Here is a 17,910-nt window from a genome sequence, read left to right as displayed (position 1 = left end):
GACAAACCAAAATTTAGTCTCCCATTAATAGCTGTGGAAACGCATTTACTGTTTTACTATCTTGGATCAACATGATACAAAACTTCCAACCATGTAATTGGAGGTCATTCAAAAAGCTTGTTTTCCATGTGAGGTTTCTGACTCCCATCACAAATGAGGCAACTTGTTCCAGTATAGTATCAAGTAAATAAAAGGAGGAATAGATCTATTTTTCTTAAAACAGATGGTTTAAATTCATAAACCTCAAGGCTTTCTGCATTCAGCTTCCTTCTCAATTATTTTTCATGCCTTCCCAATGATTTTGCTAAGCAACAAAATTAAATTTTGGCCTTATCAATACTGTGGGCAGGGGGCAGAAGAGCAGGTAGGAAGAATAGTTGTTTCCACATACCAAAAAACTAACAGGATTTGGTGCCAAAGAGAAATTAGCTTTGAAATGAAAGGGAAGGTGGTAGAAATAGCATGCCAGGGCTTTAAGGAAGAGGTGGAAGAAATGAGAGAAGGAGTGTAATCAGGCTGCAATGTTTAATTGACTTAAGGCATATTGGCACACTAAGTCACTGGTGAGCTTGTAGCTCCTTGGCTGCCAAAGGGAATGTGCATCTGGACGCTAGTAATGAAAAATCTTCTGGGGGTGGAAGAAGAGGAAAAACACAAATATAAATATAAAATGTGAAAACATATCCTTACCCTCTCTTGTTTGAAATCTACAAAAGCACCATCTGCATATTTTTGCTTGCTCAGAAGCTGCTTCCTCCTCTCTTGACGTTTGGCACGCTTCTGGAATTCCTCATTGTGACTGTTCAAGTGTGAGGTCAGCTCCGCTGTGCTATGCAGTTTACTATCACAGTGCCTGCACTGGAAGAGGGGGTTCTGAAAGCGGGCACCACTTCCCAGTATGGTAAAGTCTCTCTTCAAATCCTTGCTGTGGTGTTCCGTGTAATGCATGCACAGCAGCTCGGCTGTGCTGAAGGAGAGCTTGAAACACTTGATACACCGGAAGGGAAGCCACTCAAATTCTGGGGCCTCCATCTCTACCTCTGGCTTTTCAAAATCATTCCTCTCCTCTGGTGGAACTTGCTGCTTTTCATATTCATCAGCATACACAGCAGTGAAGTAACCCCCCAGCTTGCTCGCATGTTGCTTCTTAGGGAACACTCCAGGGTGCCGTTTCATGTAATGGGACACAATTCCTTTTTTACTGAAAGACTGGAAAGAGCAGAGAGAGCATTTCTTTTTCTCCACTGCCCTCCTCAGCTCCTCACTTAGTTGAGGAGAATCTTCCTTTGGGGGCGACGGAATGATCACTTTATTCGGCTTGTCACTGACAGTCCTTGAAGCTGCTAAGCAATGAGTATAGTAAGCATCAATGTCATGGCGTTTCTGATAATGTGCAGCCAAACCTTTACGAATAGGGTTCGTATAGGAACATAAAGCACATTTAAAGAGGTTATTCTTGCCTTCTGGTTGGGCCCGAACATTGTTGTGTTTTATTCGGTAGTGCCTAGCTATCCCCTTCCTGGTAGAACAAAAATACTTACAGAGCTGGCATCGGAATACAGTGTGAGAAACCAAATGGGAACTTGAGAAGTGTGAAGGAGGCACTGAATCTTCTCCAACAATCTCCTCAGGAGCAATTTCTGGAGAAGGCTTCATTTCAGTGACTACTTCAGGCTCCAGAGAAGCAGGGAATTTAGGAGGAGATTGTGCAAACACATCAAACTCAGGCTGGTTATGATATTTTTCATAATGAATTTTGAGTTTCTCTAAAGTGCCATGTGTGTAAGGGCACAATTTACACCTGTAAGCACCATACCCTTGCTTGAAAATTCTACTAGTCTCTTCCACATCATTCTGGTTCATGTCATTAGGTTGTTCCACATCATGCACAAAATCTTCCGCAGTGACCTTTACTGAGGGATGTCTTTTCTGATAGTGTGTGAGAACACCATGGATGCGGGTATTAATGTATGGGCAATGCCTACATTTGTACACAGCTCCAGGGTTAATATCTATGTCTTGTGCAAAATCTGCAGCTTTAACTTTCATCCCAGGATGTTTTTTACCATAATGAGTCAGAAGCCCATGCAAATTGTTATATTCTGACTGGCACACTGTGCACTGATATGGTGTGGAGGATATTGCAGGATTCACTGAAGTAAGCTGAATAGCTTTGTCTTGGGAAAGGTTTGAATCCTCTGCATATTCTGTATCATGGTCTACCTGTGATGCTGCTATCTGGTCCTCAGAATTCATCCTGGTCCCAGCATCATTGGATGCTGGGTTGACTTTATCAGCAGCATCTTTCTCTTTGATGATATCTAGCAATACTGATTCATCTCCATTCATAGCCCAGGGATGAAAAGCTTGGTAGTGATTAGTAATGTCCCAAATGGATGATGCCTCAAAAATGCAATCTCTGCATTTATAGCTTTTCATCTCAGATGGAATTAGTAGAGCTGGAGGAGAAGGATCTGGCCCTGCCCAGAGTTTTGTTGCCATGTAGGTGTAGTCAACATAATGCTCAGGATGTCGCCTTTGGTAATGAACAAGCAAGCCGCTAGGCTCTGCATGAGAATAGATGCACCATTCGCAGTGATATCCAGCCTCTATCAAGCCATCCAAAAATGCCCATCGCAAAATAGATGTGACTGTGGCCTTCAGGCTTGGGTGGTCCTTTTTAATGTGTTTCCGCAAAGCGTAGAAATAAGGAGATGTGTAAGAACACTGCCTACATTTGAGAGCTCTTAGCTTAGCCTTTTCTCGCTCGGTATTAGAAGAGGGGCTCTGTAGGCCACCAGGGGAATTTTTCTGGCTACGATCACAAAGGCTCCTGATTGTGGCAGTGTGCTGCCGAATCACATCTGCATTGGCTTTGAAATCACGATGCTTCTTTTGGTAATGTATGAGTACACCTTTCACAGTCCTGTTTCCATAATCACAGTGCTGGCAGAAGAACATCTCATTCTCTGAGGGAGCTACAGTACTCTCGGAACTGCCTCTGTTAAGCTGTTGCATAGATACTGGTGCTCTGTGAACACCAGGAGGCATATCTCCAGCTCTCATCATTGCTGCAGTGGGAGGTGCCTGCCTAATATATTTTGCAGTCACTTTTATCTCTGGATGCCTTTTCTGGTAATGCACTAGCACTCCAACCACTGAGCGGTTGCTGTAAGAGCAATGTTTGCAGTAGTAAAGCTCAGTGGTAAGGTCTGGAGGTGGTGGAGGTGGTAGCTGTGAAGACATGTTGGACATTTTGGGGGAGACAGGTGATCCTAATTCATAAGCCATCTGAGCTAGAGCAGAACCCCTCTCGACAGATACCACCCGCATAGTCTTCTGAATCCTGAAATAAGAAGCCTTCTCTTCAGGATGTTTTTTCTGGTAATGCACTAAGACAGAATGCATATTAGGACTTGCAAATGAGCAAACATCACAGTCATAAACCACAACACTGTTTAGTGATGACTCCTTCTGACTTTCAGATTCTGGGCTATTACCTTTTGAAGAATTTTTGCTAAAAGCAGCAGATACACCAGTCCCACGTCCAACTGGAGTTGAAGTGGCAAGGCTTTTTGGAGCAGAGTTCAAGATCTCCCTCAGAGTTTGTGACTCTGAGCTTAATCCCTCTTGCTGCTCAATCACATAGCTTGAGAATATCATTGCATTGTTAATTTTGACTGTTGGGTGCATTCTTTGGTAATGTGGCATTAGGCTCCTAACATTTGGGCTAGTGTAAGAACAGAAACGACAACGGTAGATCAAATCAGAATGATCAAAATTTAGTACATTCATAGCTTCAGGATGATGTTCACCATAATGTTGTTGCAGGTCTTCAAAGTTTGTATAATCAATGTAACATTCAAGACATCGATAGACTGCACTGTGATCATTTGGATCCAGGATATATCTAAAGCTGAATTTAATGTAGGGATGCATCCGCTGATAATGGGTGCTAACACTCCTGGCAGATTTGTTGCTGAAGTCACAGTGTTTACAATAGTAAAGCCTTCCAGAATCACCATAATCAGAATTTTCATTGTTTTGATCAGATCCATATATACTTGATTGGCTACCTAAAGCAGATGAATTAAGACCTTGGTCCTTCAAGCCAATTGAAGAACAGTAATAGTCTTCCTCATCCTCAGATATAGTTAGTTCAATTTCTGCCCCATTGGTGGAATTGTAATCATGGGGGATATTCCTGTAATTTGACTCTTTCTGAGACTCACTGGTATCTCTTCCCCACATTGGTTGGGAAGTGAATGATGACATTTCCATCAGTGGCTCAGCTTGTTCTTCTTCCTTATCCAGTTCTACTTCTATCTCCACTTCATTGTCTTCCTCTTCTTCTTCATCGTCCTCTACATTAATTACTGCATCTTCTTGCTGCTTGTTTTGACTTATTTTACTTTGCAAATTACTAGCTATCTCATCAATTCTTGTTCTCTTCTTCACTGGTGAGAGATCTAGGGGGAAGTCATTGGACATCTTTCTAGAGGCTTTTGCTACAAAGTTGTTTTTAGAAGACAGCCCAAGAATTGAGGTCTGGCTTTTCTTCACAGTGCTGGGAGAGGCATGAGCATCAGGCTCACTGTCTTGTGGCGTGTTTGATGAGGGGCCTTCGTATTTTGGCAAGTTGTCACAAAATGAGTGCTTGTGCTGCTGATGAACCCGAAGGCCTTTCAAAGTAGTTGTGGAGTAATTGCACATGGTACATTTATACGGATGCTGTGAATTGGACTGTGGAGATTGTTGCTGCTGCTGCATGGAATCCATCATTCCCCCAGACTTCCTGCCATTCATATTGCCCCCATCATAGGATACTGTGCTTTCATTTAAAGAAGAAGCTATGCTTTCAGTCTGAGAATTCACTGCATCCCAATCTGAGGCTGCACCAGTGTGACATTGTTTATGAGCTCCAAGTTTGAATGAGCTCTTGCAAGTGAAAGGACATTCATCACATTTGTACACTGCTGTCTTTCCAGACAGGTGAATGTTTTCAATATGGCGGGAAATGCTCCTCCGATGCATGGTAAGGAAAGGGCAGAAAGGACACTGAAACCTATTCATAAACCTTCTAAATGGAATCCCCTTTGTCTCCAGTAACTTGTGGCCCTCAGATCCCATCAGCTGCTCCGCAGTTAATCCTGAGGCTTGGTGATCCATGGAATTCAATCCATTTTCACTGTCTAGTTCATTTAGCTCATCATCAGAACTGGAGTCATTCAGCATACTGTTTGTATCCATATCAGCAGAAGAATTTGCAATATCAGCAATCCCATAGCGAGATCTGTCGGACAAATTAACAATGCCCGAGTTGTGAGATGCCTTATGTTTCATAGGAGGATAGGAAACAGAAGAGAATTTAGAAGATGAAGAGTTGGACCTGACAAGGGAATTGTTCATAGAACTTCTGTAGTTTGGGATGTTTGCATTAGGCATCTCTCGTCCAGAAGCATTCATGGGGATATAGTTAGAGTTTGCAGTGGGGCTTGGTGGACCTTTGCTTGATACATCTGGCATATTGGTGCCATCCTGTTGCTGCCTCAGGCTTGACAATATTTTCACCATACTGCGATGCTTTTTCATCATATGATCACACCAACGTTCCCTTCGAGGTGTCTGGTAACTACACCATTCACAACAGAAGTTGCCTCTTGACTTAGTTAAGGGCTTGACCATAGATTCCAAGATACTGCGCTCTACCACTTCAGCTGGAAGCTCTTTACATGAGTCCTGTACTGGTATGGATGTAGATGCTGATTCAGAGATGGCAGCTGAAGCAGCAGGAGGAGTGGAGCTCTCCTTCAGACTGTTCTTGTGGTACATCTTCTGGTGTTTGATAATCCTTGCACGTCTTGGTGATTTGTAGGTGCAGAACTGACAAGAAAAAACCTTACCAAAGCCCTCATGCATCATGATGTTGTAATTTAAGGAGCCTGCACCAGGTGACCCTGCTGGCGATCCTCCAGCCTGAGTACCATGCACTTTTCGTGTGTGTTCTATGAGAAGGTTTTTGGATCGGAAATAACGCACACAGAATTTACACTGGAAAAACTTGTTTGCTGGTTTGGAGAGCATATGTTGGCCATAATAATTCTGGCTATGGCTATAGTAATTTCCAGTCCCCAACTGAGCTGCATTTTGTCCTATAAGAGAAGCAATAACAAACAATACTTTAGAAATGAATATAATACTACACTGTCAACCTTGTCCTTTTTTTCTTTCTTCCTTTCTCTCAAAATTGCAGTTACTCCAAAGGATTAGGTATATAAATGTTTCCTGAGACGTAATCATATGAATCTACCACAACCAATTTCCTTCCAGGGAATTTGTTGGTCAATGCATAACTAGATGTGACAAAGAAGAAATGAACAACTATGTAAAAAATAACGTGGGACACAGAATGCCATTCTAACAAAGATATGTCTGTGACAAAGGCCACCAATAGCAAAAGATTACTATCAGTTATATTGGCTACGAATGGAGTTTCCTCAATACCTCACTTGAAATGTATTCATTGCTATTTCTGTAAGTGTGTGCATGCATGGGTGCCCACTGCTATCTATCTATATATAAAGGTGCCATCTAGCTTTGCATACTCAGACAATTAACTATGAACATACCTTTCAGGAGAGTATAAACTTTCTAAGAAGTAATGTTGGAATTCCTGAATATTATCAAATAAGTCTTATGAGTGGACAAAAATTGGGAGCTAACTGCATCATAAGAGGCAATGACATTTTTAAACTTTTGATTAAGTTAAGCACAAACTTGTGGGAACAACTGTAACTGAATGCCATTGATTCAATGGTATAGGCTATTGCAAGATGTTCATAATAGGTTTGCAATGGAATCCAATGGGTTGCTAAATACTGAATATGGTAACTATAGGAAGCAGTTCACTTTCAAAACCATTTATGATATAATATATGAGATGTCCTCATGGCTCAACAGAATCATAATCTGAGAATCCTGCAGTAGACTAAATAATTAAAATAACATCTCAAATATGAAGAAATGAGCAATATTTACCTGCCATGTCATCTCCAACTGCAAATTCATCTTTTACAGAAGAATATTCCACCTCTGCCTGGTCATTGCTGTTCATGGAACTAAACCTTGATTGACCAGGTGTTTCCTCCGTAACATCTGTGGGCTGTAGAAATGCGGTATGAACATCCTGAATGTGAGCTTTAAGATCTTCGTAGGATGGTGCTCGAAAATCACAGCCATCACACTGTAGCACCTCCATAGTCCTTATTGGTAAGTTTTACATTAGGAAATCCTAAGGAAGAAAAAAGGGAAAAGGCGATAAAGTGTAAGGGAACTGTTCATTAATTTAACAACTAGTAGCATATAAAATATGTTGAATGGCACAGATTAAGCCTTGAGAAAAGATAGGAGGATTTTATCAGAAACATTTACCCTTGCCCGAAAAAAACTGCAGAAAAAAGAGCAGCAGCAAATTACAGGAATTCCAGAGGTGACACTGCAAAAACGTAAGAATGCAAGAGTCATGACGGATCACACCAAAGGTCCACTGAATCCAGAATTCTATTTGTATAGTGGCCTGCTACCTGCCCACAGGAAATCCATAGAGGACGTGAGAAAAACAACCTCCCAAATTCACAAGCAGCGCGTGTACTGTCTCTGAAACTGGTAACAGCGTATAGAAATCAAGACTATTCATTGATAGCCTTAACCTCCTTGAATTTGCTTAATCCGCTTTTAAAACCATTCAGATTGCTGACGATCCCTACATCATATGCACTTTGTGAAGCGCACTTTTTGTCTTTCCTGAATCTCCTACCAATCAGTTTTATGGGATGAATCTGGGTTCTATTATTACAGGAGAGAAAAAAGTCTCCTTTCCACTTTCTCCGCACTATACATAATTCTGTACACCTCTATCATGTCTATCTTTTTCTGTACTAAACAATTCCAGATGTTGCAACATTTCCTCGTAAGTGAGTTGCTCAGCCCACCGATCAGTTTAACTGCCATTTTCTGCACCTTTCTTCAACTCTACAATATCCCTCTTTTAGGCATGGTTACCAGAACTGCACACAGTATTCTAGGCTTGGTTGCACCACTATGAAAGCAGTATGATATTGGCAGTTTTTTTTTTCCAATTCCTTGCTTATTTAAGCCCAACATCACACTTGCTTTTATCACAAAAGCCACATAGTAGGTTGTCATTTTCATTCAGGCTGCCCACTACAACCACACGATCTCTTTCTTAGTTAGTTACAGAGAGTTCACAACTGAGTGGAATTTGCCATTTTGGTGCCAATTCTCCCAGTTTGGAAAGATCCTTAATCACCCAAAATAATTTGAAATCAGCAAACTTGGCCACTGCAATGTTCATTCCTAATTTCAAATCATTTATGAGTAAGCTGAAAAACCTTGGTCCCAATATGGATCCCTGCTTACATTCTTCCATTAATTGGGAGGGGGGGGGTGGATGAATCCATTCACACTGTCATATTCTTCCAGAGGTTTCCATAACATTATTGGGCTTTTTTTAACCTAAAGGTTATTACCACAAATGCTTGGTTTTACAGTTCTCAATACTTTGAATGTGTGTGGGCAGAGATGATGTGCCTCACAGAAAAAAATGTTATAAAATAAACATACCTTAATCCCATTGCTCCTTTGCAAATCTATATCCATAGAACCAGCCCCTTACCTCTTAAGTGCTAAGTTTCACAATTTTCAATGAATAGAAGAAGTTTGTTGGGAGTAGAATAGATCTGCACAAGAAGCTAAGTGTATGGAGGGAGGGGCAAGCAGTAAAAATGAAAGTGAAACCTTTTCTGCAGAATACTCCACAATTGTGTGTAGCATGAAGCTTATATTATTTCTTCCAGGAGGAGAAAACCTATAATGGCAGCAGGTCATAAAAGAGATCCAGTTCAGCAATATTTTAATGACGTTAGTTCCTTTATCTATGGGTAAGGCATGCATGCAAATTATGTGATAAACCATGATTTAAATCTAGTCTTACTGACTAGTGATTTAAGATTTAAATTGATTTGATTTCAATCAAACCTACCCTGTTGGTGAGGAACATTGTCAAAATCCTTCTGGAAACAAACTATACCTACCAGATCAGCCCATCCACGTGATTACTCTCAAACAACTCTAAAAGTTTGGTGAAACAGGATTTACCTTTACAGAAGTCATATTCATATTCTAAATATTTTTCTTAGATCATTAACAATTAAATATTTGAGTTAAGAACTCCAGAATGGATACCATCCAGGCCCAGTACAATCAACAACAGCATGACAAAAATTCATGTATCGTGACTTTTTTTCTTTTTGCAAGGAATTCAAAGCCCTTAGATTTCCCACTCCAGTCTATTTATCCTCACAACAATCCTAGAATGTGACTCATCCAAGGTCACCCATCAGTTTTATTGTCATGTGGGAAGTAGAACCAAACCCCAGTGCAGCACTCTAACCACTACTCCACACTTTTGTCACCTGCATCTGCCTTCATTCCTCAGACTCCTTTCCTGAAAACATTAGGTATAGGTGTCTTGTTGTAGTAAAGACAGATGACAAAAAATCAGCTTCTCCACCATTTCCTTATCCTTCTTTAGTACTCAGTTAACTCCTCTGTCATCCAACAGTCTGACTACCTCCATGGTTGCCTACATAGAGCTTCAACAGAAGCGCTACCTGCAGAGCTTCTGTTGAAATGCTTGCCCCATTTAGATTTTCTAGGCTGTTCAACACTATGCTCCCTTAAACATATAGAGCAACAATTTTTATGGATTTTTATAGATCCAGGTTTTTACAGAATTTATATCCAGAGACAGATAATCACTGGTTCTCTCCATTTCTTCAAGTTTCCATGATACCACCATGCCTAGGTTTTCCTCTAAAACCAAGTCTTATCATCTTGGCTTAGCAGTGCCTAGCATTTGCACAGAAACACCAATACACAATGTCCTTCTCCAGATTTCTGTGCATCTTCTGCTATGGCAGTTGTAACTACTTTTTGTACAGAACCTGTCCTATTGTCTTTCTTCAGCTCTTACCTATTGCTATCATCAGTCCATCTCCAACAAAAAAGAAAGAAGTGCATGACAGGAAGTCACCAACCACAGAATGCAATGAAAAAAGTAACAAAGGGGTATTTTGAGACACTTTCCTGAAAGTTCTGATAGATTTACTTACAATATTTTATCCCACGCTTCCCACAAAGAGCGGAAGTGTCACACACACAGTACCACACACAAAACAATACTGTGAAGCAGGTTTTGCTTAAATTGCCTAACTGGCCCAAGGTCACTCTGTGAGTTGAGCTGGATTTCTATCCAGATCTCTCCATGGTAAACCCAACTCTCTAGCCAATACATGACCCCATACACACATTTTTTCCCTGTAAAATACCTTAACTAGTTATCTCACTTCCCAACCTATTACTTTGAATATTATAAATATTATTCTACCACTTAAGTGAATTTTAAAATATCTCCTCAGCTGTGGGGAATATAAATATAGCACCTAGTTGTCTTTCCATCATACAGTAAGAATCTTTCAACAGAATGATCAGAATTACATTCCCACCCCCCTACCCACCTCCAGTGTTTCATGGGTCAAATGCTGCTGAAAGAAAGCAAGTTTAGTACATGATCCTGTTAAAATCTATCATTTCTATTATTTTAGAAGATGCTTAATGAGTAAGTGGAAACATACCACTTTCAGTAGGAAGACATGTATATGAAAGATAAATTGAAAACCTCTACGCCATTATTCCATGGATCCAGCAGCAACTATTATCTTAATGAATGGATTGCTTATTTTAAAGTCTCCTCACATACTCAAGCAGGTCACATTCAGCCTAGGAACTCCACAAGCCCAAGAGATGGAACAGCAGCCAAAACATGTCCTGATGAAAATTCCCTTCTCTCATTGTACAGCAATATAAAGTTACTGCTACCGAGTGCTCAAAGCACAACAGTATTATAATAAAGAAAGGCTTTGCTGTCAGGATTCTGCATCAGAAGAAAGTTCTTCCTGGTAGCACAGTCTTTTTTTTTTTTTTAACACAAAGGCACATGTACCAACAGGATTTAAAACCCTGCAATGCGTTGGTTCACCACTCTGCCTCCTTCCTCTTTGCTCTCTTCTCCTTCCTTGCATTGAAAGAATGAACAGTGGCACTGCCTTCTTTTCAGCTAACAAAGTTAACAACAATCAAGATACTCAATCTTTTATGTGCAAGCACCAGACCAGACTGTGTGGAAGAGGTTGCTATCTGCTCTGGATCAAATTACAGCAGTGAGCAGGGAGGCCCCACCCCACAAGTCTCCTTTAGCACAGTCCATTAGACCTGAAAACAATCCCTCCCCCGCCCTCTTCTCTTGCCATGGTGCAGCAGACAACTCCTGAATTCAGAATGCTCCATAGGAAGAACTAGAAGGAAGGAAAGACAGACACACAGACAGACAGAAGCACATCCTCCACTTTTCCCTGTCCATCCTCATCACCTCCCCCTCCAAGTATAGTCCTTTCATCTGAGCCAACAAGCCACAGCTCTGCTGAATGTGTTTATCACACTTTCAAGAGATATGTGAGCTCCTGCGTCACTGAAGCTTTAAGACTCACTAAGCTGCCCTAGTCCTCTGAGCTTTAGGAGAGAGAGTGCAGCCATTTTAGAGCAGACAAGTCATGTACTCAGAGAAAGAGAGAGAGAGAGACTTAATGCTCCTAGCTAGCACACAACATGGCTTCACTTTCTCAATCTCATCTCCATGTGTAAAAGATTCTTCCTCACACCACCTCATCTCTCACTCTTTCCAAGGCTGGTGTTAGGAACCAGTATTGTAGAAGACCAGAACTTCTTAGGATTCAGCTCTTGCAGGAAAGAACAGATGCTGGAAGGCTCCAACATGGATGTCAGATCAGCATCTGTTGTCTCCCCTAACACAGCCATGAGCTAAGTATCTCGAAAGGCTCCTTCTTGACCCCACAAACATACCAGCAACAGCAGCTTTTGTTTAAGAAAAAAGACTTAACAAAACTGGCTTAACTGACTGAAACAAGAAGTGTCACCTATTCTAACATAAAAACAACATTAAAAAATAAAATAGAGAGGAGAGAGAAAAGGAGAGAAGGGAGGGAAAAGCCCTCCAATACGCTTCAGCCTCTTGGGAGTCGTTCTTCTATGCACAGAAGACATACCATCTGACTCTGCCTGCCAGATTCCAAAGTCTAATGACCTTTGTTAATCACCAGCCAAGCTGTCTGCCTCAGCGAGCCTTGCCAATAGGCACACCCTTCAACACAAAGGCTGGAGCTATTCCTTTTGGAGAGAGGTTCTATGAAAGCTCCATTGTGTAGGAAAACTGAAGGGAAAGAGAAAGCGAGGTGGGAGGGGGGAAGATCTTTTTCCTTTAAAAACTGTTGAGTCCTTAAGGAACAGAGTGATAAAATGGCCCTCCTCTACGGTTTCTCCTGTATGGAAAGTTCTCAGATTGATTTAGGAAACAAAATAAGGGAGTGAGAGGAAAAATTAAAACATCTCTCCCCAAGGTATAACTCAGTCTCTGCCGCTGAACAAGAAAAGCAACAAAGAATTGTCATCAGTCAGCAGCACCATATGCTTGCACTTCCTTGAAGTTACCTTCGAAGGATGTTAACTCTGGCTTGTCCATACACAAACACTCAAGCCAAATATTATGTTTGTTCTCCAGCAACACAGATTCAAGAGCTGTGTGATCACCAGGTGTTCATCAAGACAAGCCTCTCAGAACAGATCTTACTGAATGGAGTGGAAGGGGGCAAGGTCCCCTGTGTGCTCTTAGTAGGTATGCTCCAATTCATTTCAATGAATTGTGTACAGGAGACATTCCTGGCAGAATGTGACCACTGATTTTTAAATTACTTTTAAAGCTTTTACAACGACTCCTGACCTTTATTTTTAAAAAATCTCCAAATCATGCAAAGTAGGAGCTGCCATCAGTAAATGTTGTCAGCTACAACTTAGTGACCCATCAATTTTAATTCATCAACGAAATCAGAAGAACTTTAAAAAAAAATCTTTGGGTTTTATTAGGTAAGTACTTCCCCCATCAACAAGATGGGGAATTCCCCAAAGATCTTACATGGTTTAAGTGATCAAGGAAATCCAAATGCACTGTCTGTATTTTTCTTTGTCTCTGAGAAATAAAGAGCAAAAGGACCCATCTGTCAGCTGAAGAATGGAGCTCATTTTCACTGCAGATGTTAATATGCTGTCAAGATGCACATGAAAGAGAGATATATGGAAACAATATCGGCATGTTTGTCCATAATGACAAAGGCAGCAGTTGCAACAATTTCATGTGGTTATAAACAGGACTGTTCATGGTCTGTTATACTGAAGAAAAAAAAATCAAAACTCTACTATGTTACCCAAATTTTGAGCAAACAAAACCCATAAATTGGCAATGAGAATAAAATTAGGCAAAAATAACAGAAGTGCATAAAAGTGTTGCCGTTTCATATTTTATTATGGCTCTAAAATCAAGGTTGATAATAATTTAGAGCTGATGCATGTTCTGGGAGAATGGTCAGCTATCAACACAAAGGGCAGAAAGCTATATTCAAAGAGAATGAAAAAGGACCTGTGTTTGTGGTACTGAAACTGCTATAACCAAAAGTCAAACATGCCACATACACTATCTGAATTTCCAATTTACTTTGGGGCTTTTTTGCCACTTAGATTAAAAGAACCATAAAATGACTTCCATATATAGCGGTTGGAGATTTAACTTGGAGTTTACTGAACAACAGTCCCTTCCCATCCTAGGTGTCAAGCTACTTTTGAAAATGTAGAATTTCAGAACTGGAATATATCATAACAGAGTTCAGTGGTTGAGAACAGGCAGTGCTCGTGGGTGAATCTTTACATTTACAATGACTTTACAGTAACTCTTCAAACTCAAGCCACTATTATTTTTTAAACTGCTTTTGTACCTGAAATCTTCCCAGCTCCAGAGCATGTGTCTTCTTAGTAAAGTAAAGCAGCGGCAAACATAAATTTTATGCACAATGGGCATTTTCATAAGGCCTAGTTCAAGACAGATCTTAAGTTCAATATCAGAAGTTCAACATAATAGATATATGAATCCTCCAAAGATGTGTATGTGGAAAATAAATTGTAGATGGATTTGCTTTCTCCATACATTTAAGCAAACTTCTCTTAATATAATCCAGAAAGCCTTAGTATTGGTCTAATCTTCTCTCTGTGCTGGAGAGAGATTAGTTTACCAGAAATAAACTTTGAAACATCAATGTGATTCAACAGCCACCTAATTATAGACCTCAGAAAACCTTCAAGAAATAGAACCTGAAGTACCATAAGTACTATAGGACATTTTTCTACCAGAGAAATCTTGATTTAAACTCAAGAAACAGCATTATTTACTGAAAAAGCTTTTACTATTACCACTAGATTGCTAGTGAAGTGCTTTATATAGACAGCTTAGGAGTATCTTTAGGACAGATATGTTAGTCTAACATTGTACTTCATTATTATTAGTAGTAGTAACTATCATCCTACCAGGATAACTATTATTATACGTCCACTGCAGATAAAATACTGTGTTCTGCAAACCAAAGTTAGCCAACAGAAGCTGGATGTTTATATTATATCCTCATTCTCCTCTGAAGAGATTGCCCATCTCACTTACCTACCCAGTGTCAAACATGATTTAGTGCTATATGGACAAAGCTCATAATGATTTACAATTATCTACATTTTTTTAAAAAAATCAAGTTTTCAAGGGAACCATGGTTAAACTTAGGTACACATGTAATTTTCATCTGGCTAATGCCAAGGAAATGATTTCAGTTGGATTTCCAGTGAACTAGCATCACATCTGCTCTGTTGTACACCTTTATAACACGTGTAAAAATAATGCATTTCCTTCTTCCCCTTAGTGCTAAGAAAGCAAAAGATATTTTAAGAAGACATGGTTTGGACTTAAATGTATTTTAAATACATTGGAATGTAATCTTCTGTAGTACTGCTGAGGTGAGAGAGGAGAATGTTTATTTGGTGACAGGACACTGCTATTGCAAGTAGAGATAAGTGTGGTGACTTTGAGTCTGAGAGGAGCCTTAGTTTGTGGAGGCCATCTTCCTCAGAGAAGTCTAATGTGGTGAAGGACCAGCAGCAAGGGAGGAAATAGACAGATGCTGAGCCAGTTAAAAGCAGCTTATGAGCCCTGGAGAAAATACCAAGCTACCATTTGTGGCTTCACAGGACTGGGCTGAAGTTTCCTAATATATGAACCTCATACTTGAGTATCTTGTTACTAAAAAAAGACATTAGAGATATTTCCATGCACACACACATACACACACCAATGACTTTTCTGGTGATAACAGATGCAAGCTTGACAGTCATCAGTGAGCTTCTACATGTGTAATATACTACTAATTTGACCCTTTGCAATAGGTGAATCAGTGATCTATCAAAGCAGGAGGTCACTGCAATGTTAAGAGGAGATTTTGTACTTGCAAAGCCATCAGGCTTTAAAAGGAAATTCTAAAACCATGCTACCAGAGAACAAGAATTTGTAACAGTGCATTGAACAAAAGAGTAGGGACTTCTCATAATGATAGCCTGATCATTACGACAAATGCTCAAGATATCTTCATCTGGGACACACACACACCCTCACCCACAGTACAAAGACACACAAAGCATATGTGTATAAATAGAATTGCTGCTCACTGAAACCATGCTCCAAATTTGGCAGAGCACAATATGAAAAGTTAGCCTCCGTTCAACACATAGCTTGAGTATGAAGTTTATTCATGTGGTATGAGAATGAGGTGGGCACACTGTAAAAGGAGAGATCTCATGTAGGTGCTTATACACAAAATTCTAGATTAAAGATGTATTATGACAGACCTGGCAGAATAGATCAAAGCCTCAGTCCTACACCTCACTGCATGGATCGTCTATGCATCTAAGCCTTAGATCTTCCAGTCCATAGCATTACATTAAGGAAAGAATAGTCAAAGAGATTGTGGGGGTTAGTGACTGGGGAAGTACTAAGTGTTCCCAAGTGCTTGATGGCATGCTTGCAGCCATCTCCCCCCACCCGCCCCCTGAGCATGATTGCAGCCATCTCCCACCCCAGCACAACCACAATACAATCGCGCCCATGCATGGAAGGCGGGCGCACTCTCAATTGTCACCCGATGCAGAGTTCGCGACCTGTGGCAAAATTTTTATGAAATTTCAGTTCGCGGCCGATTTGGTCTGTAGGAAACTCAATTCCAAACAAAATTACTTTGGAATAATGACAATTAAACTAATGGAGCTTATTTCTTAGTAGGCTGTATATCTTGTTTACTGGAACATCAATGTATGACCGTTTCTTTGCATTTGCTAATTCTACAGGCACATTTTATACCTTACCTATACAGTGGTACCTTGGCTCATGAACTTAATCCGTTCCAGGACTCTGGTCTGGTCATGACCCAAGTTAAATTTCCCCATAAGGTTCAATGTAAATAAGGCTAATCTGTTCTGTAACCATTTTTTAAATCAGAAAAATGTGAAGCAAAGTGACAACAAAGATCGTGGCCATCTCCCCCACCACACACTCAAAGCCCAAGCACGGCCATCTCCCCCCCCCCCCGAGAACACGCCTGTCATCCCTGCACACGCCTGTCATACCGGTGTGCTGGGGGGGTGGGGAGGAGAGAGATGGGCATGATTGCGGGCACACTGGGGGAGGGAGGGATGGGTGCAAATGGTGCGTCGGGGTGGGGAGATGGCCGCGATCGCAGTTCCATTCGTGCAGGGAAGGCGTGCCTGATCAGAGGCGCGCTCCTGCAGGAAAGACAGGCGGAGTCTCAGCCATCTCCCCCATGGCTCTGCTTTGCCGCTTCCGTCTTTCCTGCAGCAGTGCACCTCTGATCACGCATGCCTTCCCTGCACGAAAACAACTGCGATCATGGTCATCTCCCCAATCTGGGGGGGGGGGGGTGTGGCTGTGATCTTGGCTGCCACCCAAGTGGTGTTTGCAACCCTAGTCAAAATTTTTCAGAAATTTTTGTTCGTGATCCGATTTGTTCGTGAACCAAGGCCGAGGTAACACTGTATATATTTGTATTTAGATGCTTATTTTTAAAAAGTATATCACTTTCAGTACAGACATTTGGATATATTTGGGCTTTGAATTTTGATATCCCATATTTTTGGTCAGTTGTTATTCAGTATTCTTTAATTGTATCCTATTATTTACATTACTGATGCATGCACAAGTTGGTAGGCTCTTCAAAAGTTTTTATACTGCAGGATTATCTTTACTCTGAAGACAGGTAATGAACATCCCATCTGATTTTCTAATATTTTGATTCAATTTACATGTAATTTAATTCAATTTCAAAATAACTGAGCAGTGGTCCACTCCCTACAATATTAGTGCATTTAAATTTTTTCTTAATTTGAACTTGTGCCGTTTTCCATGCTATTGGAATTAGGACTAATAGCCAGTTATCTTTGATTACCTATGACAACTTTAGTTATGCTAACGTTCATGAACAACCAGAGTAACAGGTTTCATACTATGGGATATCAGTTAGGCAACTTTATTCTAAAGACTCTTCATACTTGCTATGGAGCAGAATTTATTTTTAGCTGCTCATTTTTCTTTTTTTAGAAGCTCTGGCTAATCTTTATGGCAATAAGCCACACAGGTCCAGTGTATAAGGCTACTATAATCACTCTACAGCTCATATACAGCCCCTTGCCTCTTTCTAAAGTGCTACTTCTTGCTTACTGAGCTAGAAGAAAGCCATAACATGGGATGGGAGGGGCAGGCAGGAGGTCAGGTCTCTATGGGTTGAAGCTTAGGCAGGCCTATAGCTCCTTATTCTCCACTCC

General features: G+C 40.7%; 1 protein-coding gene across 11 annotated transcripts in view; it reads right to left on the bottom strand.

The window, feature by feature from the left end:
• ZNF462 (zinc finger protein 462) overlaps positions 1-17,910 on the bottom strand; it is a 152,551-nt gene that overhangs the window by 77,326 nt on the left and 57,315 nt on the right. For 8 of the 11 annotated variants that reach the window (XR_006416054.1, XM_044443821.1, XM_044443818.1 and 5 more), the window contains exons 2-3: positions 7,039-7,291; positions 691-6,152 (exon numbers count right to left, since the gene is read on the bottom strand). Coding sequence is in view for 10 of the 11 variants with exons in the window: in XM_044443821.1 (XP_044299756.1) it covers positions 691-6,152; positions 7,039-7,258 (5,682 nt within the window). In the remaining variant the exon portion in view is untranslated. Of the gene's footprint in view, positions 1-690; positions 6,153-7,038; positions 7,292-10,054; positions 10,670-10,715; positions 11,966-12,203; positions 12,223-17,910 lie in introns of those variants that run through there. The other 3 variants (XM_044443816.1, XM_044443814.1, XM_044443815.1) reach the window with 3 other exon arrangements.

This window comes from Varanus komodoensis, unplaced genomic scaffold (assembly GCF_004798865.1).
Source record: "Varanus komodoensis strain SLA01 unplaced genomic scaffold, ASM479886v1 scaffold43, whole genome shotgun sequence".
NCBI lineage: Eukaryota > Metazoa > Chordata > Lepidosauria > Squamata > Varanidae > Varanus > Varanus komodoensis.
Note: the sequence above shows the minus strand (reverse complement) of the source record. Positions and strands in the feature narration are given on the sequence as shown.